We start from the raw sequence: 25,500 nt of genomic DNA on the forward strand, positions 1-25,500 counted from the left end.
AGTATCATGGCACCAACAGAAGTGGCATTTCCTCACCAAGAAAATTAAAATCGTTTGCAAAAAATCATGCACCTTCGATAACAATTTTGAAGTCAATGGAGGTAACGGCTAAGAGTGGCCCATCTCCATCAACGATCAGTTTACTGTGGAACGGAGAGTGGTCGCTCCTGAGAGGTTTCACTGTATATTATATTTTTTAAAAATGTATCAAATATATTTCATGGATGACAAACACAAAAGATATACTCACAGTACTGTGGAATGTAATTGCAGAAGGAGGACCTCCCGTACCCATTCCTTCTATGGAACTTAATTGAAATAAATTATGTCTCAAATGCTCCATTGTAGCATCATCAATAAAATCCTTACATTTATCTGAAACAATGAAACTCAAGGTTAGACATTTTTTTTTATATGAAAAATTTTCCTTCTCACTTTGTCCTCAATTCAGTGAGGGAAAAAAACATCACAGTTTTGTCAAAATTTTGAAATTTTTCTTTCTAATTGCAAAGTATTTTGCTATTACTCATAAATTTTAATATTTTATAAAATCCCAAGCTTAAAGGTGAGCCTGCATTTATCTTATATTTATCTGCAATGAAGTTCCAGATTAGACATGTTTAAATAGGTCTTTTTTTTCAATGACAATTACAGAAATGTTTGTTCTACTTACTTTGTCCTTAACTCACTGATTAAAAAATAAAAAAAAATAATAAAAAAAAACGGTCAAAATTTTTTTTAAAAACTTTTAATATGCAAATTTACTTATAGTACTTTATAGAATCCCCTGTTTGAAGGTGAGTCTGGCTTTTCTGTTATAGTCCTGTACCAGAAAACTTGCTTAGAAAAAAAAAACTGCAAACAAGTTTTGCACTTTTTACATGTTTTGTTCAGTATTGCCTATTACAAATAACCATACTTAATTTTGCCACTAAACCCATTATTTTTCCAATCTTTTACACTTATTTAACGTTCATAGAGATAAGTTATAATTCCAATCTTTAAAATTACACTTATTTTCTAATAATAAACCCAATATTTGCAAATGCTTTAGAAAGTCCCCAAGCACTCCCCTCCCCAATAAAAAACATGAAAGAAAAAACCTTGATTGAGCTGTAAAAAATTTATCTGCACGTTATTTATAATCAACAAATTCTTTCTCTATCGAAATTATAATTTGCTTAAACCACTTGTAAATTCTCACTAACGTCATAAAATACTAAAATTTATAAGAATAGCAAAATCTATCGAATGTTACAACGGTTTTTTTTTAATTTTCCCTCACATACTATTTTCACAATAACTAATTTCAAAATCCGAAGAATTAATTTGTTCTTTAAGGTTCGACAGCATTAACTTTCAGCATTTCTGCATTTACAAACGCAAAAAAGGTTAATAATACAATTTAATTTAATAAAAGGATTACAAAAGCACAAGAAAAGGAATTGCAGAAAAACAAAATTACCATCTTCGAGTATAGAATTAAGCGGGAATTTTCTAGCTGCTAAAAATTTCACCATAATCTAATAATATTTTACTATAGTAAACCATCTTAACACAAGGCTATTATTTATTAGGATTCTATTTTTACTTTATTGACATTATTCGATTTTATAGAGTACTGAACCTAAAAGTAAATTCACAACTGAATGAAATGTGTTTACAACAGCTGTCTCGTCGTCAAGTCAAAACATAAATAAAATGTTTCAGAACAATTTATTATCACTACTTATTGATTTCCCCCCCCCAATTCATACAAAACATTTAAGCAAATTCTGTTAATGCGGGACTGGCATTTTATTATTTACTTTTTTTTCCTCCTTTCTATTTTTAAAGCTTTTTCGTTTCTATTTTTAAAGTTTTTTCCTTTCCATTTTTAAAATTAGCATTGAAGCAGGAAAAAAAACTAATATAGTTATTTTTTGGCAAAAAAAAAAAAAAAAAAAAAAAAAAAAAAAAAAAACATTTTCAAATGTATGATTACGAAATATTTTTGACAAAACGATAAACATGTAATAAAAATCTTTGTAGCTCTTTTTTTTTTTTTTTTCAAAGCTACACAATTATAAATCAAAACGACAATATAATCACGTGAACCACATTTCCCCATTTCTCCACTAGATGGTGCTAAAGTAGACAGTACGATTTCTAATCCACTTCCAAAGAAAGGCAAATCAACCAATCTCCGAAAACAAAGGAAACAAATAGCATATACAATGAATAAATATACTTACACATAATTGTATTTCAAAGACATAAACTTTATTTTAAAAAAACACTGAAGCACATGAGTAGCATATAAATAAACCAACACACATTTTTAGTTAATACAAAAGAGTCAATAATAATGACGTTAAAACAAAGGCAAGTAACATAACATTCAATAAATATATCAAACAATATTCTCTACAGAAACTGTAAAACTTTATTACAATAAGTTATTCTCTATTTTCGTAACTTTGTAATTTTACGTAATTTTACTCTTTTAAACTCCATACTCCTTAAAATTTTTATTCACGCAAAAAAAAATTTTCCTCAATTTAAACATCAATGGAGGTATATTTTTAAAAATCTAATTATCTATCAAAAATTATGATAGATAATTCATTAAGTCTTTTTTATTCACGTTTAAACTTTTGTAGGAAAAAATTTTATTTTCCATAATGTTGAAGGAAAAAAAACTTAAGAACTTCTAAAATATGACACAATTTTTCTCGAACTATTTAAATAAAAGACCGTTGTTTATTTATTTAATATTTTTTCATGTATATTTTATGGACATTATGCTAGGCTGATAACTCTACTTGAAATATTGTTTAGCACTGTAGATTCGAATTATTTAGAGGTGAAATTATAAAACTAGCCTAAAACTAAAATTATTATTCAATTTTCCCTATTATACTTACATTAGGATGCATAATTTAAAAAAAAAAAAAAAAACATTTAGAAGCAAGTACAATTTCCTTAAGGTTCGTAAATAATTGTGGTTTTATAGAAAACTATGATTATTATTGTTCACAAAAATGAGTATTAATCAACAAAAAAAATTGTACGATGCAAAAAAAAAAACAAAAAAAAACGCTAAATCATACGAATTTTGACTACATTTTAAAGAACGTAATTTAACATGGAAAAATACTCAATTTGAGTATAATCAGTCAAATAGTTTCCGAGCTATCAAATTTTTAAAAAAGTCGCATATTTAAATTTTGATGGCACAAGAGCTATTAGATCGATTTCGTTCAAGTTTTGTATTTTTCCACATAAAATTACATCCTTTAAAATTATGTCAAAATTTGTATATCTTTCGATAATTATTATTCAATAAATTAATGAATAATAATTACAAATTAGGTTTTGGATGGAATTATCTTTGGATAACGGAATTTTAAAATTGTGTGCAAACATTTTTCGGTTCTTGACGCAAAAAGTGAAGTTAACTAACTCTCTACCACTCTCCCGGCCAAACTATTGGGACCATAATTCCCAGATTGCGGTTACTCTCTATATTTTGGGGGTCAGTAATCCGTCAACAACAAAAAAATAATAAATAAAAAAAATAGGTTTATTCAGAGAAAATACATTGTCCCTAACTTCATAACTTAAAAATATCGTCTGCACTAATTAATTAGCATATTTAAGGTTAGGTCATCGAATCCTTAAGATTGAGCCTCAGTACGTGAAAATCCGATCATTAAATCAAAAATTATTCAGGTAGGTCTTTTCTTTTCTTTTTTTTCTTTGCGGTTTGTACATAATAATATGATTAAAACTATAAATATTGTTGTTATTCGTAATTATAAAATCCAAAGCTAATAACTTTTCACTGAACCATTTTATAAAATTGATTTACTTATGATATTTGTATGCGCTCGTATTGTCAGCAGTATTTGAAATAAGAAAGAATCTGTTCGATGTACGAGCAAGAAGCAAATGACTAGCAATTTCATAAAATTCTGAGTTTCTCAATCACTTAACATTAATGTAAATAAATACTATACAATTTAATATTCATGAATATTCTATTTAAAAAGCTTAAAATGCAGGTCAATTTCAAATAGCAATATATATTTTTTTTCTTCCAAATTTTTAAGTAGCACAAAAACCGAAAAGCTCCTTCACGAAGAAACGAGCCTTTACTAACTCAAGCAGTTCGAGATCACGTGAACATGATCTCAGAACTATTCTCTCGTATGAGTATGTTTACGTACTCTGTAGTAAGCATAATTCCAGAATTTGCGGGCCAGAATAAACGCTCTTTTATTATTATACTGGTCCTAAAACGATTAATAAGCTAATTATATTAAAATTATCTTTATTGTGAAAAATTATTTCGTAAGTTTTTTTATGAAATTAAAAAAACAGAAGAAAAAAAAAGGTTTTTTTGTTTATAATTCTTGGATAAAAACAAATATGAGTAGAAAATTCATGCTACGCATCCCTAAAATATACGACTTTTTCCATCCAGAAAAGAAAATCGTATTAACTGTAGTCAAATGAAACCACCCTATTAAAATAAGAAGAAGAAAAACTTCTTAAACATTTAACAAAAGAAGCATTTTAGGGAAATCCGCCTTTTTAAAGGGATTTCTTGATACTAGTCTTTTATTACCAAGATTTGAAATATCTGCATGTCTAATACAAAGGCGGTAAAATATATTTTTTCATACTATTCATGGTAGAATGGTCGCCAAAACATGATCGCCTCATTTCAAACTCTGGTCACGTTTGGCAACAGAACATAATGCTCTCACCTCATCAAGTCAGTGTCACACGAAAAAAGAAAGGAAAGAAAATAAAACATTCAAAGCATCATATTTTTTTTTAATAATCGTAGTTATTACACACGTGACTGCGTGTCATCAGGACGAGAAATTACGTATGCACGCACTTCCGGTAGTAAAAAAAAATGGGAAATGGGCGATGAGAAGAACGAGTCAAATTTCTTCCGTCCCCACCATCCACTCACTTTATGTTGATATCTTTCATTTTCTAAATAGACATTGCACTAAATAACACTTATTAAGAGCAAAAAACAGTATTGGAAAACTAGAGAAACGAACAATTGCAATAGAACGTTAAAAAAAAAATAAAGCCATACCTGAAAGTTCAAAATAAAATTTAAGGGATGAATTTATGCAAAATTAACTGCTGACAATGATTTTAATGATCAACTAAAAAAAAAAGTAAAAGCAAAGTTCGTAAAATGAGAAAGAATTTAGTTATTTTTGCCAATGCTGGTGCTTAATTAGGCAAACAACTTATTAATGGAGACTAACTTAACAGATTTCACGACTAATTTCTTAAACTTGGCAAGTGTATTTATAAGATTAAAATAAGTAAGATATAATTGGGTACTCGCAACTCGAGAAGAAGACGATCACTGACCTATGACCTCAGCACCTGCTGATCGCTTATAAACAAGATGGCAGGTTAAAGTCGATCTAAGTTAGTTAGAATAATTATGAACGAGAAGTTAATTAAATACAACGCCGTATCGCACGTCGAATTCGTTAAAATACTATCTTTTTCGTCTTCATCTTTTACCAAACTCGGATTTAATATATTATTGTAACCGTGATATATTTTTATTTTGTGTACCTGGCAACTTCGATTTATAATTAGTTTGTTTATGTTCTACAAGGCTACTTGCCTGTCTTTGTGTTAAGTAAGAAATATAGTGTTAAATTAAAATATTTGCGAAAGAATATGAAATGAGTCAATCAAGAGAATCGATACTTGATGGGCTTGGCTTACTCGAAATAGAATCGAAAGAACAAGTGCTAACGTAAACAAATGCCACGTTTCAACAACCCATCAGGATCGAGATATCCACACTACGTCACTTGCAGTTATCCCATTCAGCGTTTTTTTTTTTTTTTTTTTTTTTTTTTTTTTTTTTTTTTTTTTTTTTTTTTTTTTTTTTTTTTTTTTTTTTTTNTTTTTTTTTTTTTTTTTTTTTTTTTTTTTTTTTTTTTTTTTTTTTTTTTTTAATTTTGAATTTTTTAAGATAGTTATTTTTCCTATAAAATACGTATAAAGTAGCTTTCAAATTTAGCTTAACTTAAAGCTTTCATATTTAGCTTAACTTAAAAATGCTTTTGTATAATAATTCAGAATAAAGAATTGTCTCAACGTAACTAATTTTATTACGGATTGTCCACACATTACGATGAGAGTTTATGCTACGAAGAGCGCTCGATTTATCACTTATGCAACATTATCGGAATCCCTTTTCAGAGATCGTGTTTTCTTTACGATTACAAGTTACACAAGTATTTTGGGTATGTACACATAAAAATATGCTAAAAACTAAACTGAGTAACATTTCCCCCCACCCCCAACTAGTAAACATTTCGAAAACGGCTTCCAAAAAAAGATTTAATCTGATGTTCAACATTCAGACATCATCTAACGTCTCTTTTATTGATTATTTCAGATCAACCTATCTCAAGGTGTTCTTTGACATTTAATTTCAATGAATATAAAAATTCCAAGTGAGACCCATTTATATATTCTTTTCTGACACTCTATTAAGAAGCAAAAACATATTTTCGTATTTTTTAATTATAAAAAAACAGTCTCTAATATTACTAAAAAACAATACTAAAAAGATATGTTACTTAATAGTGAACTACAATGTAAAATCCAAAAAGTAGTTCGAATTCTTTCCCATTCACGTATCAATAATAGATTTTGAAATTTAAAGAATTTCATTGACGAATAACTGTTTCGCTTAGACTTAAATAACTGCAAATGAGAGGAAATTTGAAAAATTATTGTTTGGAAGTGAGCCGCGTTTGGGAGTTTTTTCCTTTAAAGCAGAAAAAGACATTGGTGTTTTATGCTGTATTACATGACCATGTTATTAAAATGCTAAATATAATATTTTTTACTTGTTTTGACCTAAATTAAAACAAAATAATGAGAAAAAAAATATGAAAAATAAGTTTCATAAAAATAGTGCGTGAAAGGGGATTGAAGCTATTCAATATACGTTTTAAATTTCTTGGTTAAAGATGATTAAAAGGAAAACAAGTGATTCATTTTTATTCTATAATGAAAATGACGCACTTGCAGAGATTTTAAATAATTTGAATTAAAATTCGATATTAACATTCCATAAAATCGTCCAAGCATTTAAATCACAACAAAAGATCAGTCAGTGCTCCACATTTTTCAAAAAAAAAAAAAANAAAAAAAAAAAAAAAAAAAAAAAAAAAAAAAAAAAAATCAGAACAAGTGACGGTATAAAAAAAAGGGGGGTTAAGTGAATGTTCCATACCCCCTATCACACGCGCGCACCTTGGCCCCTTTGCACTCCGCCTAGATGCCTTTCCCACGTCCTCCTCTCCCTACTCCAGATGACGACACCGTTTCCGGTCGTGACGTCAGAATTGCGCCAGCTGGTTCTATTGTATGACCGCCCCACAGTTCTAACATCACGTCATAAAACTACGCTAATAATACTACAGAACTTTGACTAACACCGGCGGCAGGTTTTCATTCTAACAAAAAAAAATTCCCTTTCTTCTCTCAATAGAAATGGATTTAATAATAATTTTTTCCCTAAATAAAAGCCTTCCAGGGAATTCTTAAGGAGGAGAAAATGAGGAAAATTTTTGGGAAAGAGAGGAGGGAAAAAACCGGAAGTAGAAATGGCAATGTCACCTTCTGAGGGAGGCACAGAATATAATGTGTGTGTACCTCACCTTCTCAAAATCTTATCTAGTTTGGGTGAAGGTTGGATAAGAACATGTATTCTTATCAGTTTTTAAACCTTTTATGCGAGCTTTTAGTTCCAAGGGAGCAGATGCTAACGTTTGAAACTGTTTTGAAACAACATTCAATTTGTTTGATGTTAAACAGACCCCGATTTGAAGGTAAAAAAGCATCTCTTAAAGAAATAGAACACATTTGTTCTATAAAAAATAAATTTTTGGAATTCGGTATCAGAGAATAAGAATTAAATTGCAAGAAATACGTTAAATTGGAATTCTGTATCAATGAATAAGAATCAAAATGCCAGAAATACATTAAATTGGAATTCAGTATCAATGAATAAGAATCAAATTGCAAGATATACATTAAATTGGAATTCGGTATCAATGAATAAGAATCAAATTGTAAGAAATACATGAAATTAGAATTCTGTATCAATGAATAAGAATCAAATTGCAAGAAATCCGTTAAATTGGAATTCGGTATCAATGAATAAGAATCAAAATGCAAGAAATACATGAAATTAGAATTCTGTATCAATGAATAAGAATCAAAATGCCAGAAATACATTAAATTGGAATTCAGTATCAATGAATAAGAATCAAATTACAAGATATACATTAAATTGGAATTCGGTATCAATGAATAAGAATCTAAATGCTAGAAATATGTTAAATGAATGCACCCAGAGAGCTTTCCTATTATTTTCGTCATTTAAACTCTTTCGAGCGATAAAACCTTTTTCAAGCGCGACTCTTACCAGTTATTAAAAATTTCCCAGTATATATGCATACAAAATATACCCTAGAGATAGCATAATTGTGTCCGTAACATTTTGTAGTCCATCTGTATATAGTATTTATGAAATATCTACTTATATTCCCACAGAGATAGCATAGTAGGATTCACATCATTTTATCATCCATCTGTATTTATGAGATACACACGCATTTTCCAAAAGAAATAGCGTAACATTTCATTTTATCACCTGTCTGCAAGTACAATTTATGAAATAGATATGTTCCCATAGAGATAGCGTAGGAGTCTTTCCTTCTATCTGTATTTAATATTTATAAACTGAAAAAAAAATCCATTAGATCACTTTTAAAAATAGAAATAAAATTCCAAAACCCGTCTTCCTTTCAATTATAAGTTGAAGTGACATAAATTAATTATCCCCCACAGCCTCTGATTTCCTTTCGCCCTAAAACGTGATCAGGATAACATAAAGTCAACTCCGGGTGATTTGCGACTTTCTCGCGTTCGACGATAGCAGCATGCAACGTGAGGGGAATGCAAGATGCAACATACATATTTCGTGATAGTTCTGTAAACATAGATTGTAATCGGTGGAAGGAAGTGGCGGAAATCACAGATTATTTGACGACACCCCTTAATTGAATTGAACACCTGATGCAATTTAAAGAACAATAGGAACTTTACGATGCCTTCTAAATCAAGCGCTATTACAAATTTATCGTCTGCGAAAAAACAAAAACTTTTTTTTTTCCCCCGCGTTTGAGAATTAAGCATCACTTCATTTTTGCCTAAACTAAAAGAATCACGATGCTTCAACGTTAATTTAAAGTTTTATTTTTTCCCTCTAAAATGACGGGAAAAATTTTGGAAAATTCTTTGATTTTCATAAATAAACAAAAGTTCAGAACTATCAAATTATCATGTCTTCCCTTTCATGGAAAATTCTTTCACCTTCATAAATAAATTTAAATTTCAGAATTCATGAATTTTTATTTAGAACAAATAATGGCAGTGCATCTTCCCTTTCATGGGAATTTCCTTCACCTTCATAAATAATTTAAAATTCATGAATTATTATTTTATAACGAATTATGGCAGTATAGCTCACCCTGCATGAAAGAAATTCTTTATGGAAAATTCTTTCACCTTCATAAACAATTTAAAATTCAAAGTTTCGAATTATTGAATTATTATTATAGAACAAATTACGGTAGTATAACTTCCCCTTCATGCAAAATACTTTCGCCTTCATAAATAATTTAAAATTTATAATTCATGAATTATTATTATAGAACACATTATGGCAATATAACTTTCTCTTCATGGAAAATTCTTTCAGCTTCATAAATTTTTCTCTAGCTCTAAATTACTTATTTAGATGGAGAAAAAAAATTGCTATGCGATTGCTTTTCACGCGGTATTAGAAGTATGTCAACTCCTGGTGTTACACCTGGACTTTTAAATAAACATAAAAATTTTAAATTTTGACTGAAATAAAAAATATATTTGTGCTTGTGTTTATTACAGCTAAACACCTCTAAAACACACATCAAAAAAGGGGGATGTACTTGTCGGTTAACTTTTTGAAAACATATCGAAATGAAATCAGTGCAACTTTTTTAAACTGATAGTGGTAGCTAATGATAGAAACTATTCACCTTTTAAAGTGCAAACGTCTAGCTACTCTTTTCATTATAAGTCCTTAAACAAGGAATGTGGTTGAATCAAAAACTGATTTTACTTAACTATTAAAACTAATTTTTACTATGTCTTTTAATCTATTTTACAAAATTGTACTTTATATGTATAATAATAACAGTAAACAATATAATTTAAAAACTTTTAAACTTTTCTAAACATAATTTGAGTGCAATTTTTCAATTCTTGAATTTTAAAAAAGTTCAATTAATTCTTTAACAAAAAAACAAAAACAAAAATTTCCATGAAGACAGAATTCCTAGTCTGAAGAGTTTAAATACTGATTACAGCTTTAAACAGACATTTGTTTTGTTCAAAATTTCAGCAATTAACGTATTTATTACAATGGCAAAAAGACTTTTAATTTCAAAGATTAGAGGGTTTGTTCCAAATTTTCTAACTTCTCAATTTATACAAAGTATATATCTATAAAAAATAAATAAAAAACCATGAAAAATTATGTGTAAAAAAACTTTTTACTGAACCAACGTAAAACTAAATATATAAATCGTAAAATAGGTATTTATTTTAAGAAAATTTTTTAAATAATAATAAAATAATAAAAATGAAAAGAAAAAAAAGATATAAGTGTTAAATTATTTCTATTAAATTTTATCAATTTCGATATAAATAGTATTTCATTTACTTAGTAAAAAAAAGAAAAAAAATTATAATAGTTATTTAATGTAAGACTAGGCAATATAAATTAAATAATGCAAAAAAAAATTTTTTTTAAACTAAGCTCAAAAAAAAAATATGAATAGACTCAAACAAAACGATGAACAATGTTTAACTGAAAAATTTCGATACAATAAAAGAGAAATATCTTAATTTCAAGATAAAGGAAGAAAAAAAAATCAATTTTCGTTCTAAAAAAAAAAAGACAGAAGCTACAAGGAGTTGTAATTCCTCTCGAAAGAAGATTCCTAATAATATCTGATAAACTAAAACTACTTTCCATTTAAAACAGTTCCGACAAGCAGTCAGTCAACAGGCCATTGGATTGGTGGGTCGGTTGCCAAGGGAACAGTTCAACCAACCAATCATAAGCCGGTAGACAAGCTACACTCGTTGTAAGTAGGGGGAGGGGGGGAAAGCAAATTTCGTAGGTAGAAAGGGAAATGGCCGATGTAAAATAAAATACACCAACAAAATAACCAAAACCGGTCTCACGTTAACACGAAAAAATAATAATAAAAATAAAATAATAATGATGATAATATAGCTGAAGGAAATAAAGAAAAAAATCTTATGGGGTGTAGTGTTGTGTGTAGGTCATTGTCATGGCCTCTTGTCTTCTCTTTTATCATTGATTGATCAAACCAATAGTTTGTTGGGTCACAAATTAACATTGTTTGGATTTTTTTTATTTGGCGAGATATCGCCAATTTTCGAGACAATAAGTATTAAATTAATTTTTACGTTATTTTAAAAAAATAAACACTTTTTTTTTATATATAGAAATTATTAAATTGCTTAGCAACCTAGCGATAAAAATGGATTTAATATTCCTTTACTTTTGCTGACGAGAAAAAAAAATTATGAATTTGAGTTATGTTTCCACAAAATAATAATGATAATAAAAAGACTTGAAAGAAAAGAATTTAATTAATTTCTTTTGGAAACAAAAATAAATACGATGCAATTATGCATTGCTTTGATACAAATTTGCTTTTTCTATAATTTTTCAATTGTACACAATTCGTCAACTGCAAAAAATGTTATGTTAGACCTGAAAAATCATGCATTATTCACTTTTATTTTTAAAAAGATTATTAGGTTTTAAATACACGTTTAGAAGAGAATCGCAATAACTTTTTAATTCAAATTTTATTATTTCGAGTTTTAAATGAAAAAAAATAACAAAAATCTGATTTTAAAAATAAAATAATCACAAGAATAACCGTTTTTGCAAGAATACACACTTTAGATCTACAAGTAAACCAACAGAAATTTAAGAAATATCTTTTTCATTAAAAAAGGAAAACGCCCAACGTGGGGCTCGAACCCACGACCCCGAGATTAAGAGTCTCGTGCTCTACCGACTGAGCTAGCCGGGCACATGCATCTAGAGATGATAAAAGTTTGATATAGGCTTATCTAAAAAAAATAATCCTTAAAACGAAGTAACAGTTTTAAAAAATGGACAGATTTCCATTTAAGATAATTCAACATGTTTAATAGGAATGTGAATTATAGAGTTCAATTGAAATTATTCTTTCTGCTAAGTCAACATATTTCAGAAATTAAATTTGAATGCGTTATTTGGCGCAACAATATGTTAACAAATGAAATAAAAGTTACCTTATAGTTGTTGTTGAAATAAAACTACCTTACTATAAATCGGGTAATATCGAACTTGAGGAAAATTTAGAAATAATTATCCTGGGAAAATGATGACAAATGAAATACGACAAATGAAAACATCAATGAAAACAAGTTTAACACATTTAACCTATTCACTTAAAAACACAATTTGAGTGACGCCTAAACACTGCTTGAAAACGCCCGCACGTGCAAAAGACTCAGAAAAAAATAATAATAATAATAAAAAAGAAATTTGCAGGTGTGTAAATAATATTTCGCTCACGCATTTTTATATTCATTGAAGGTCAAAACTACTTAAATTTGTTTTCTTACAAAACTTGATCTCTCATTTAAGAATATATATTTTCTCTGAATTTTCAATTCGCACGTTTAAACTGAAGATAACAAATTAATTATTATAATTAATATAAAAATACAAAATGTCCTACGGGTATACATTTTTAAACGCTATATTAACATGACTTATGATTTTCTTTTAATGAAAATTTTGTTTAAAAAACACTAAGGTTTATAAAAAAAATTGTGTTAAAGTTTAGTTGCTTTAGTAGAAATACAAAGAATTCTTCAAAAATGGGACATGTAATACCTCTTTGATTAAAAAAACGTTTTATAAATCAATAAAGGCATTATCAAGATATAGTTCTAGTTCTGGAATCTGAAAAATAACTTTATCTGAAATAGTTATCTAAATAAAATTTGCTTTTTAGCACTAGAATCATTATAAATAACTGTAAGATTATTATGCTTTTTCAGACCTGGTATATATTTTTTAAAATTTCGCTAAAAACTAATTTTGTGTTCGATTCTTTACTCATAAAAATTTGCGTTCTAGCATTGAGTCATAAATTCATTACTAATAATGAAACACGTCAATCCATGAAATTCAATTACATGTTAATATTTTAGATTTAAGCAATTAAGTATTTATACTTATTAATGCTTAATTCTTACTTATTAATAATTAATACTTGTATTTATTGATTAAGTATACTTATTAATTAATCGCACATGAATATTTGCTTAATTTCATTGAGCAAATTTTTATGAGCAATTTGCTTGAACCATTAGTCTAATCAAACATTGCATTATTATTATTATGGCATTTTAAATCTGATATCTACTTTTTAAAATTTCGTAAAGAGAATTTTTGTATGTGATTCAGCAATTCTTTATTCTGTTAATATTTGGATTTTAGCACTTGAATTATCATCGATAATTGCATCATTATAAAAATTTGCATTTCAGCACTAGAATCATTAACAAATACATTATTAATAATGTAAAGCATAAAATTTCAATCAATGCACGAAATTCAATTACATGTTAATATTTTAGATTTAAAATAAATATTTAAGAATTAATTATGCAAATTTTTTATATTACCAAGTAAAACACGTATTTTAGCAAAAGAAATATTAATCAATACGTATAATTTCAAATCTGAACTCCATTTTTTAGGATTTAATTAAGTAGATTTTTTCGTCATTCTTAGCCAAATAAAACTTGCTTAATAGAACTTAAATTATATATATTACTCCGCGTGTCTAACATCCCTCTCATATTTTGAAATAGAACTATTTTATTTAAACCTAATTATGCATATATTTCTCCCCGTGGAATACATAATTGACCATATGGGGCAAAATTAATGCAAACTATTTGTGATCATTCAGTCATATCGGCTTAGTTCAACAAAAGCAAGTCACGATATAAAGTCGTTGCCATTATTGTTTTTGAAACTCTAGTCAAGGTAGAAAAGCGTTTCCCTGGACAACAAGATAATAATGAATGCAAAGGGGAAATAGTTTGCAAACGATTTTTCATGCTTTTTATATTTCCTTTGTTAGTCTAGTAGTGATAAATGGTCCGATTACGTTAAATGAAGGCATTAATAACTGAAAGTTGTGTTCTATTTCATTTCTATGTCCAGATCATTTAAAGACAGGAAAACAGAAGACATTGAATATTATTATTTTTTATTCATTAAAATTATGATTTTTTTTTAAAACTAGCAAAGAGGTTTCCTTTTAGTTTATTATGAAACTTCTGTTTAAATTCGGATGAAAAATTTTATAATAAGGGTAGCATTTCAAATTGACGTGTGAAACTATGAGAACAAAAATGGACAAATGTTTAATTTCTACAATTTAAGTTAAGAAATTTATAGCCAATTAAACGTATCAGACATATGAAGCCATTCGTGCAATAGTAGACTAAATTCTAAGAAAAATAAATAAAAAATATGTAAATAGATTTGACATTTCTTTTTTAATTGACTCGCACTTAACTATTGAATTTCGGATATTCCATCTTAATCTAACGATTTTATGTTTCATTTCGCAGTTTAGTGTTTAAATATTTAAATACCAAAAAATTAATAGATAAATAAAACAAAGTAGATATTGTAAAAATTTTCACTGATTTTTTCAAATATGTATAAGAAATTAATGTTATCAGTCTACCATAATATCCACACATATGAATTACAAAATGGATTCTTTCTGTTAAGTAGAAAAATAATCAGGGTTATCAAAGAGTATGGTTTTTATGATATGGTATTTAAAGAGTATGGTATTTAAATTTTAGAACAATAATAACCCCTGAAATAAAGAGAAATTTTGTTAAAAAAACACGGCTTCCTGAAAAGAGAATAATGAATACATAGCTGCTAACGAGGATAGGAAAGAATCCAGTAGATTTCACGAAATAATATAAATTTCATGACAATTGTTGTATGCTGTACTAAATATTTTACACATAGAGAATTTTAGGGATTTTTATAGTCAACAAAATAGAAAAAAATCTCAAGTGCAATCTTGTATGCAATACTTTCCAATTATGATTGACATTAAATGAACTTTAAATGTTACGTATTATGTTTAGTCATAATTTTGATTAGTAATAGGCACTTAATTTATCAAAGATAGTTACATTTTTTTAATTAATTTAAAAAGGGAGTTCTGAATAAGAATAAATTTAATATTTTAGAACAAAAAAAAAGTTTTTAAATTGAATTTTATAAATGAGGCTCGCTTCATTATGTATTCGTAATATTTATATAAATATTCAAGCCAGCAATAATAGGTGAAAAAATTCTATTTCAATAGGGATTTTGTAAGGAAAATTACTCAATTTTAGGGAATTCTCTAAAATGTATAAAAACCAGGAGGATTTTTATTTAACCAGTAAAGCAGGAGAAACTGCCAAAATCCAGTAGTCTACAGGAAAATCCAGTCGAGCTAGCAGCTATGTCAATAAGATTAATAATAAACACGGAGAAGAGATATACAAGGAAACATAAACACGAATTATAGTCACTTAAAATACAAAATTCTACTCACGAAATTGTGGCCTTTTCCGATGTTTGTGCCTTCTTTTACGATACAGTCTGGAGCTGTCGTTGCCTTTGTTGCTCCTGGACTGAGGAAAATGTGAATTAACGTGTCTTTGGAGAACTACTTCCGATCCAAATCGTTGATTGCAACCATCTACAATACATCGAAAAGGCTTGCTTCCACCGTGTAAAAGGATGTGCCTGTCTAGCCAGCTCCGAGAACAAGACGTGCGTTCGAAAACCTGGAAAGACAGGGAATAATGAATTTTGGCCGAAATTGCGCCTTCTATCAAAAGTCCGATGGAACTTAGATGTCCAAGTTGAGATCATTAAACATACCTGCCTTCAAATCGTGCATGAATAGCACAAGAGTGATCGATTGATGGAGGACAAATGATTTAGTTCAGCCGCCATAGCGGGTAGGACACCTCTATAGATTAAAATTGCTTTGGACAGACTCTGATACAAAAGAAAATCATGGGAGTTTAGTTGGGCTAAGAGTCAGTCTTATAAATGTGTATCTTAACTCCATTGATACTTTCCTGACAATGACCATAATGTTCCATAATTTTAATGAAGGGCTAATCATTTGACGCTTTCTTGATAATGTATAAATGTATTATAATTTAAATAAAGGGCTAGCCCATATATACTTCCCTGACAATGTATAAATGTATTATAATTTTAATGAAGGGCTAGTCCATTGACACTTTCCTCACGATACATTGTATAGTTTCGGTATTAAAAAAAGTGTCCCTCTATTGATACTTCTTGGTTACATTATTGATTTTAGATTTGTAATAAAGTGTCCTCCGTCCAAACATAAGATTTTTTTTATTTTTTTTAAGGTATGAGTATAGATAAAATTTGGATCCCTCTGTACGCATAACCCAAAAATACTGTAATTAATTATACTGAGTAAGTTATAATTTATAGGAACGTTTATAAATGACAGTAAGTTCATTATAATTTGGCTAAATTCTTGTTTTCACAAAAACTGAAGGAGCATAAATCTCTACCAGCGCCATCTTGGATTTTAGGTAAAATTTCTATTTTTATTTTCTTGATATTTTTTGGTACTAAACAAACTTTCGGTGATATAATATTAATCAGCACATAAAAATTTTTTTTTAAAAAAACTGAAAATAAAGGTGTAGATTTCTTAGATAAGGAGAAAAGCTTGACAAAATTCTATAACATTTTTCTCAAAACTTTAAAGCAAGAAAAAAACTGCTATTTGCCGTTTTGAATCAGTTATTCAAAACTACATTTGCGAGTTTTTTTTAATTTTTAAACTTTAATTTTATTACTGTTTAAACTAGTGAAAACCAATTTGGATGGTTCTTGGTAACTGGCACAGTAAGATATTTATGAAAAATTTAACAACTGACAAATGAATACTATTTAACTTCCATTCATAAACTACTGATTGCAAGACTGTATTGGTATAATTTTGTCAGAAAAATTAAAATAGAATCTAAATTACTGCACTCTTTAAATCTCAAGTTCTGATTGGATGACGGTCTTGTATTTTACATGCGTCGAAAGATAATGTCAAATAGACTAGAGCAAATATTCATCTTTAGTTTATGAAAATTAAAAATATTAAAAGCATATTCTGGAGAGCTTCTTACTACAATATACTCTCGATATCTGGAACTTCGATATCTCAAAAATATTATATATCCACACCTTGTCAGATCCACATAATATTAATTTGAATTCTTAAGTCGAAGGGTTTCTTTTCAAAACCTTGTTATGTCAAATTTTTTTCGAAATAGAAAATGAATTTTTTCGGAAAAATCACGATGTAAGTTTATTGTAAACCAATTTTTATTTAATGCATAACTATTTGGCCTTACTTTTAAAAATAAAATTATCATTGTTGTATTTAGACTTAAAAGTCGAGTATCATTACAAACATATGTATTAGTAGTTATTCTTATGTTTCCTGACTCTACGTTTTAGAGTAATATTTTAGAATATATATTACATATATTTACTTTTTAAAACAAATTTAGTTCTGAACTTGCTGTCCTCGAAATTTTTTTAGCGCCCCTTAAACTTTGAGAGTATACTGTATAACAGTGTTTCTCAAACTTATGACTTTTGCGTACTCTTTCTAAATTTTTCGTAATGCCGTGTACCACTAATAAAAAAATTGAATACATTTTTCACTATAAAAAAATTGCACGAAAGTCAAAAATCACAACTGGCTGTTGACACCATTAATTATTAACTGTTAACTCTGCGAAGAATAGCCAATAGAAAAATATGTAATCTTCAATTTTCAAGGCTAGCTTTGTTTTTAAATAAAATTTAGTGAAATTTTCGTTTGTTGCAAGATATTTCCCATAAGAACACGTACCAACACTTTGGGAAACACTGCTGTATAACATAATTAAATTTCTTACAAATGAATTAATTTTGTGAGAATTAATGAATAAAAGAAAGTCAATAAAGAAATAAAGCATTCATAACGTCAGTGTTTCAAAACCACTAAACAAGAGATGAATTTATTATTAAACTTCATTCCTGAGTGAAATCTTCATCTTACAAATATTTTATCACCCAGTCAAAAAGAAGAAGAAAAAAGAGATAAACTCAGGTTTTGATATTTTCTAAGCTTTATGCGAGGGTCACTAACCTACTACAAACATAAATTTCGTGGAACGAGAAAGGAAAAAAAAAGATACATTTTATTTCGCTAATCTATCTTTTTCATCCTTGAAACTATGTACACAGAGGGAAATAAGGGCACTGTAAAACTATCTCAAATGACAAGATCTTAAAAAGATCGAGGACGCAGTCCATGAAGATTCTGGAAGTTTTTTCATGTATTACGCCAATTCGACCGGTTTGGTTTCCTAAAAGTCTTTCTTTAATAATCCCGTAGAAAATTATTCAATCTATTAGAGCTGGAAGCTAACCGAAATATAGGATGTAAATTGTTGGAAGCAGTTACAAGAGCCGATTGAATCCAATTTTTTGAAAATAGTAATAATAAGTTGATTAATTAAAGCATTGTTGCATGATATACTAAAAAGATGGATGATTTGTTTAAATAAGTTCTCTAACAATCTTTTTTCCATTATTACTTTTCGTTCTTTTTTCTCTAGGAATTTTTTTTTCATTATTGCGTCAATTCCATCGGTTTGGTTTCCTAAAAACAAAAGTTTATCTTATAAAAGTTCCTCCTTACTTTCTCTTAAAAGTATGGATGGTTTGTTTAAATAAGTTCTCCAACAATCGTAAAAAATAATTAATGGTTTATCATTATTTATTATCCTAAGAAAATTCGATGAAACTCGAAATTATCGGATTTCATTGGCGACGAGTTAAAGTTATATCACGCGATATTATAAAATACATATTTATTACAATTTCACATAAAGAAAAAAATTGTCTACGACAGAAATATAACCTCCTTTTTCCCCCTTCAGACAGAATCGACCGACAAATAGTCGATTTGAGAATTAACATTTTTATTTTGAAGACAACAACTTTTGACGTCAATAATAGAATTTAAAAAGTGTTTTATTTATTTATTTTCCTTTCACTTTGGGCGTCATAGGGCGCCGATTTTTGAGGGGGATAAAATTAAATGACAAAGCCACAATAGTTTTCTAAATTTCACACATAAGAATAAAAAATTCTTAAAAGTGACCAGCAAAAAAATTATTTTTATCTCTTTCTTGTTTTTAACTCGCCCCCATCCCATGCTTTTAAATAGCAATAAATATCAAATACTACAGCCAAACTTCTTCTTAATAATATCGTCGTTACATGTTATATTCGATTACCATAGCTGCCAACATGGATAGGAAAAAATTCAGTAGATTTTACGAAATAATATAAATTTCATGATAATTGTTGCATTATGTACTGAATATTTTATACATAGGGGAATTCTAGGGATTCTTATAGTCATCAAAATAGAAAAATTACAATATTTTCCAGTTATGATTGACAATAAACATACTTGAAATGTTATGTATTGTGTTTACTCATAACTTCGAATATTAATGGGCATTTAATTCATCAAAGATAGTTAAAAGATTTTTTNAAGCAGACCACTTGTGTTGTGAACTAAGATCAAATTTTTTCTTCTCCAATATTTCCAATTCAACGCAAAGACGTTCGAATTTAGAGGGTTATATCTCCTTGTTTTTTAAATCCAGCAATTGTATTTCAGAGCTACCAATGTCAATTTCAAAAGGAGAAAATTTCAACTCGGTTATCGCAGCATTAAGAGGATTTTTGACAAATGCTAAAGTTACTCTGCTGTTTTTAAATTCCTGAAACCTGCTGAGAAATGCTTCCCCCCTCATATTTAAAATTATTGTTTTAAAATGGTGTTTATCAATAGAGGAATTATTTTCTTGGCGATGCTTCAGCAGGCTCGGAAAGTGAAACAACGTGTCCCTTTCAAAATCAAAAACTTTTTAATAAGACAGGACAACGGTAGATAAAACAAAACTGTTCACACTGCAACTGCTTGTCTGTGATGCCAATATGTACCTTCACTACTTTAACTTTAGAAAAAATATGGGCGCGCATGCTTGTGGTACCTTTGAATCACACCGGAGTACACCGAAAACATACGAAAAATTTCAGCCGGTAGTTGGTACATGATTTGTGTTTACGTTTACGAAAACTAATAAAATTAAACTCGATGTCCGTTACTTATTTTTACAACAATATAAAATTTTAATTACCTATCGATCTTTTAACTTAAACAAAACATTATACATGTTCTCGATTTATAGAAGAATTTTAATTTATCAAAATAAGATGTGATTTTTTTCTTACCAAGTTTTTTTTTTAAATGAAAATATTATTGCCCCTTCCGTGGATATTTGTGCCAGAGCCGCACTTCAGGAGCCAAAGAGCCACATGCGGCTCTGGAGCCGCACTTTGCCGACCACTGTGCTATACTATAGTGCTACATACATTTTTCACTAAAAAAGCCAAATTTCTGTATAAATTATAGCTGCATTTTTTATGAAACTAATTTTAAACATACATTACCACGTGTGTTCTTAATTTTAATTAATACTGATAAAATCCCTTAATTTTGTCTGAGTTTTTCGTTTGAAATGCAAACGAAAAGGGAGTTTACTGCTTTCTTTACAAGTTTGGATTCGAAAATCAACTCAAGGTCATTTCCTCCATAAAATGAGTTAACAAGTCTAAAATTTTCTGAAATATGGGAAATAGGGAAAGTGGATTTCAAAAAAAACTTCGTTAAGTAGAAAATTCGCTTCGCTATTTGGAAATTATTTTACGAAGAAATTGCTAAAACGTTCTTGGTTCCTCAAAAAAAAATAGCAAAATAGAGAAATTCGCAAAATGGAAGTTCGTTAAATAGAAGTCCAACTGTACTACAACCAAGTTTCTTCTTAATAATATGGTCGTTACATGTTATATTCGATTACCATAGCTGCCAACAGGGATAGGAAAAAATCCAGTAGATTTCACGAAATAATATAAATTTCATGATAATTGTTGCATTATGTACTGAATATTTTATACATAGGGGAATTCTAGGGATTTTTTTTTCAAAATATCAAAATAGAAAAATTACAATATTTTCCAGTTATGATTGACAATAAACATACTTGAAATGTTATGTATTGTGTTTACTCATAACTTCGAATATTAATGGGCATTTAATTCATCAAAGATAGTTAAAAGATTTTTTTCAATTAATTTAAAAAGTGAGTTCTGAATAAAAATAAACTGAACATTTTAGATCAAAAAAGTTTTGAACTGATTTCTATAAATGAGATTTGCTTCATTATGTATTAGTAATACTTATTGCAATATTCTAGCAAGTAATAATCTGTACAAAAATTACATTTACATAGAGAATTCTTTAGGAAACTTACTCAATTTTAGAGAATTTTCTAAAATGTACAAAAACTAGAAGAATTTTAATTAAACCAGTAGACCAAGAGAAACTGGCAAAATCCAGTAGAGTTGGCAGCTATGGATTACAAACATGAAACATGTATTTACTCTGTAAAAGATAATTCCAATGAAGAAACATCTATAAACAGCTTTATGACGATCCTATATTAAAATCAAACGTTTTTCAGGTATGTGGATATTTGGAAGTTGATTTTCTGAAATCCTCTTAAATGTTACTGAAAATGACTTACAGAATTAATATTTAAATTTAAAAAAGAAAAAAAAATACTAGAGTGTACTGAAATGGTTTGGTTCGAATGAATATTTTAACAACAACAAAAAAAAAGGTCAGTATTCCTATATTCAGAAAATAATAGGAAGGCCTGTTGTCAAGGAATTACTTCCTTTTAATTGTAACAGAACAACACAGCTAAATATTTTCAACATCAATCGCTACAGCTATTCTTTTGGAAGAGACTGTCAATTAAATATTTACAACCACTGTAAGCTCTTTTGAAAACATTAAAAATATACAAAGTATGGAGCTGACCCTGTAAAGTGAATTAAATGGATAAAATACTTGCCTTGCATCCAATCCACAAACAAGTAAAAGTATTATTTTCCTCCAACTGATTCTGCACATGGCACTCGCGAATATGGTCTAAAATGTCTATGGCAGTGTTGGCATCCGCGGAGGACCATGTACAGTTCAACCATTTACACTCCCCATCGTCCACTGGGCTCGCCCCAGACACACTCTGTTGGTCAACACTCCCCACCTGACTACAGTTCGAGGACGTACAGTCACTATTCAGTTCATGGCAAACACTGCGACTGTTGTCCTCACTGTGACTGTTACTTTCTTCAGTATAGCCACTGAAGTCCGACCTGATGAGGACCACTTTAGGATTTAGGTGAGCCTTCTGTACAAAATGGTGGTCCTCTTCGGTCAAGTTTAACCCGTTGTTGCTCTTGATGCATTCGGCTTTGGTGAAAGGCATCTGGAAAGAATCCTCATCCCGGCAAGCCTGCTCGCCGAAGAACGAGGAAGTATTGTTGTCATTGTCCACTGAGTGGTCATCCACTTCGATTGAAGGGAACTGAGGAGGAGTGACCTCTTCGTGGCAATTGAGGACACAGAAACCATCAGTCCTGGTTTGATTATTACTATTTACACAATTGTTCGACGATGATAACAGGAACTGAAAACTAGAGCCGTTTGGCAGTTTAGGACTTTGTGGAATGGCTGGTTTTCCTGCGAGGGGAAGGCAGAAGTGTTCGAAGTGGTCATCCTCGTGGAGAGCCGCTTCGGGTGAGTTCGACACATAGCCTTTCTCTTCGGACTCGTAACTATTATCGGTCCTAGGACTAAGGTCCAGCAAGGAATCGGAGCGGTCATCCTCTTCTTCATCTTCACACCGACCGAACTGGATGGGAGATATCGATCCCTCTGGAGAGGTAGGGTTGACCAAGGACTTGGCAGGACTAGGCCCCAGGCCGCTGTCCTCACTGTCCGCTCGTAGGCACTCATATGGGCAGTGTTGGGTAGGCACTGGAGGCATGGATTGTGGAGTGATGGGCCGCGACGGTGAGCTTGGCTCACTGGCAATGTCGCTGGCCGAGCTGCTTGATTGACAGGATTCACCGCTACTCGTTATCACCACACTGGAAACAAAAAAACATTTATTAGTGGATCACTCTTGTATTCATATTCAAAACTCGAATTTAGTGTATAAACAAGTCAGCAAAACAAAAACTCAAATTTAGTGCATAAATAAGTCAGCACAACAAACTGATTTTAACTTATGAAGTACACATTATCAAATAACATAGAAATTTTAAATTTAAAAAAACTCCAGATTTTCAAAAAGAATTAAAACGAATTTTAGATAACCACTTAATAAAAAAGTTATATTAGTATCATTTACAAAATATATTATTCCAGCGCTTTTGACCAAAAAAAATAAATAAATAAATAACCTTAACTCACTACTCATTATTAACAGTTCAAGTACAGAAAATCAAAGAATCTTACTTTAATAAGAAAGATTAAAAGTTCCTAATTCATCAAAAAAATATACACCACTAACAGAATAGAATATGCCTGATCTTCTAGGTTTTTCGATTTCGACATATTGTTACTAATTGTTTCTGTGACGTATTTATTCTTCACTAACGATGCGACGCATACTATTAGTCAGCTAGTTCATTGTATCCAGAATTCATTCAAGTGAGAATAAATAACATATACACTTGCGAAATAATCATTGCATCACAGAAATGATGGTAATCTAAAACAAAGAAAGGACAAAGCACCTTTCTAAATTTAAGCAACCGATTGCTTAATATTAAGTCTTTAAATTGTTCCGTCATTCTAAAAAATATCCTATATTTAAAATTATTTTAATTAAAATTTTTAAAAATGCTTGATATGAGTAAAAAATCGTTTTAAAATTGTTAGCAGTGACTTCGAATCATATTTTCGGTGTCTAAAAGACAGATAAGCTCTAATCACAACAAAATAGTACTTTATAAATCAATGTCCAAAAAACTAATAAATGAAATAAATACTGAGTATTTATTTCGCGTTTTCATATTGAAAACAAGAATCTAAGTTTAAAATTATAAAATAGTTCTTTGGTACAATTCTCTTAAAAGAAAACGACTTTGGTTCTGATTTCAAAAATATGCAATCTGGTAAAGAATTTTAACTGCCGTTTCGTTACACAAAAAAGCAATTTATTTGAGGGAGAAAAAAAAAAACAATATAATTTTAAAATAATATTCGAATAAACCAAGCAAAATTAAACTTCTTAACTTCGCTGAAATGAATAATTATTTCTTCATCTCCTTAACAACAAACGATCCAACTTCACATGGACTAAGTAAAAATAAATTTCTTTTACAGAAAATATTCATACAATATCCGACATCGGTACACATAGTTGGGATAAAATGTTTAATTGCATATTGCTTTATTACACAAATAGCAATTAATTTCAATAAATTATGTAAAGCATAAAATTACTTGTAACATCACGTTTATAAGTTCGCCAAAGTTGCGTTGAAGAATTTTTACAATTTCTTAAAAAAAAGTGCAAACGATTTCAGCGTCACATAATCCTTTTTCAAAACTGGCAATACCGTTTGAAGAAATGAGTTCTCTCAGAATGAAAGCAGCGGGAGAAAGTAGATTTTGGTGCGGAGAAGGAACGGAGAAATGTACGGCGTTTGACCGGTCAAGTGTCTGTTATTTCCAGACATAGGCGAGACGATAAAGGAGAGATGAACAACACACGTCCTCCTCCCGATTCAACAGTGCGTGGAACTGATGGGTATTATGCAGAGCGACTGTTTACCGGTAAAATGATTAGGTGGGAATGAAATAAAAAAAAAAGAAAGAAAAGAAAAATCACACAAAGAAGCAAATGCAAATGATTCTCCGGAAAGTGAGATTGAGAAGGTGTTTTTCTTTTTAGCTTTTTGAATTAATACGGTCAATCACACGTAAATAGTAGTGTGTTTACTGAGAAATGGTATTTTGGCGAATTCTGGAAGGATTGCGGCATTACTTGTTTTTAACCTTGTACTGTTTTTATTTATATTGAATGTAGAAGCACTGTATTAGGTATATTTGCGAGTTTAAAAGATAAATTAGCAACAATGATAGTTGTTGAGGGCGTCTGTATAAAATATAAGGCCACGAAGCTTTAATTTGACTTCGTCATCTTGTGTTGCTTTTGTTT

At 29.3% G+C, this 25,500-nt stretch overlaps 1 protein-coding gene and 1 non-coding gene across 3 annotated transcripts in view; both read right to left on the bottom strand.

Moving 5' to 3' along the window:
• The window catches only part of LOC107439618 (zinc finger protein jing), a 198,764-nt gene that overhangs the window by 13,250 nt on the left and 160,014 nt on the right, over positions 1–25,500 (bottom strand). For both annotated transcript variants that reach the window (XM_043046423.2, XM_016052278.4), the window contains exons 2-4: positions 22,339–23,419; positions 15,849–16,083; positions 251–375 (exon numbers count right to left, since the gene is read on the bottom strand). In XM_043046423.2, coding sequence (XP_042902357.1) covers positions 251–375; positions 15,849–16,083; positions 22,339–23,419 — 1,441 coding nt within the window. The remainder of the gene's footprint in view (positions 1–250; positions 376–15,848; positions 16,084–22,338; positions 23,420–25,500) is intronic.
• TRNAK-CUU (transfer RNA lysine (anticodon CUU)) lies at positions 12,167–12,239 on the bottom strand. Its single transcript has one exon. It is a non-coding gene; the product is annotated as a tRNA-Lys (tRNA).

This window comes from Parasteatoda tepidariorum, chromosome 10 (assembly GCF_043381705.1).
Source record: "Parasteatoda tepidariorum isolate YZ-2023 chromosome 10, CAS_Ptep_4.0, whole genome shotgun sequence".
In the NCBI taxonomy this organism is placed as follows: Eukaryota; Metazoa; Arthropoda; class Arachnida; order Araneae; family Theridiidae; genus Parasteatoda; species Parasteatoda tepidariorum.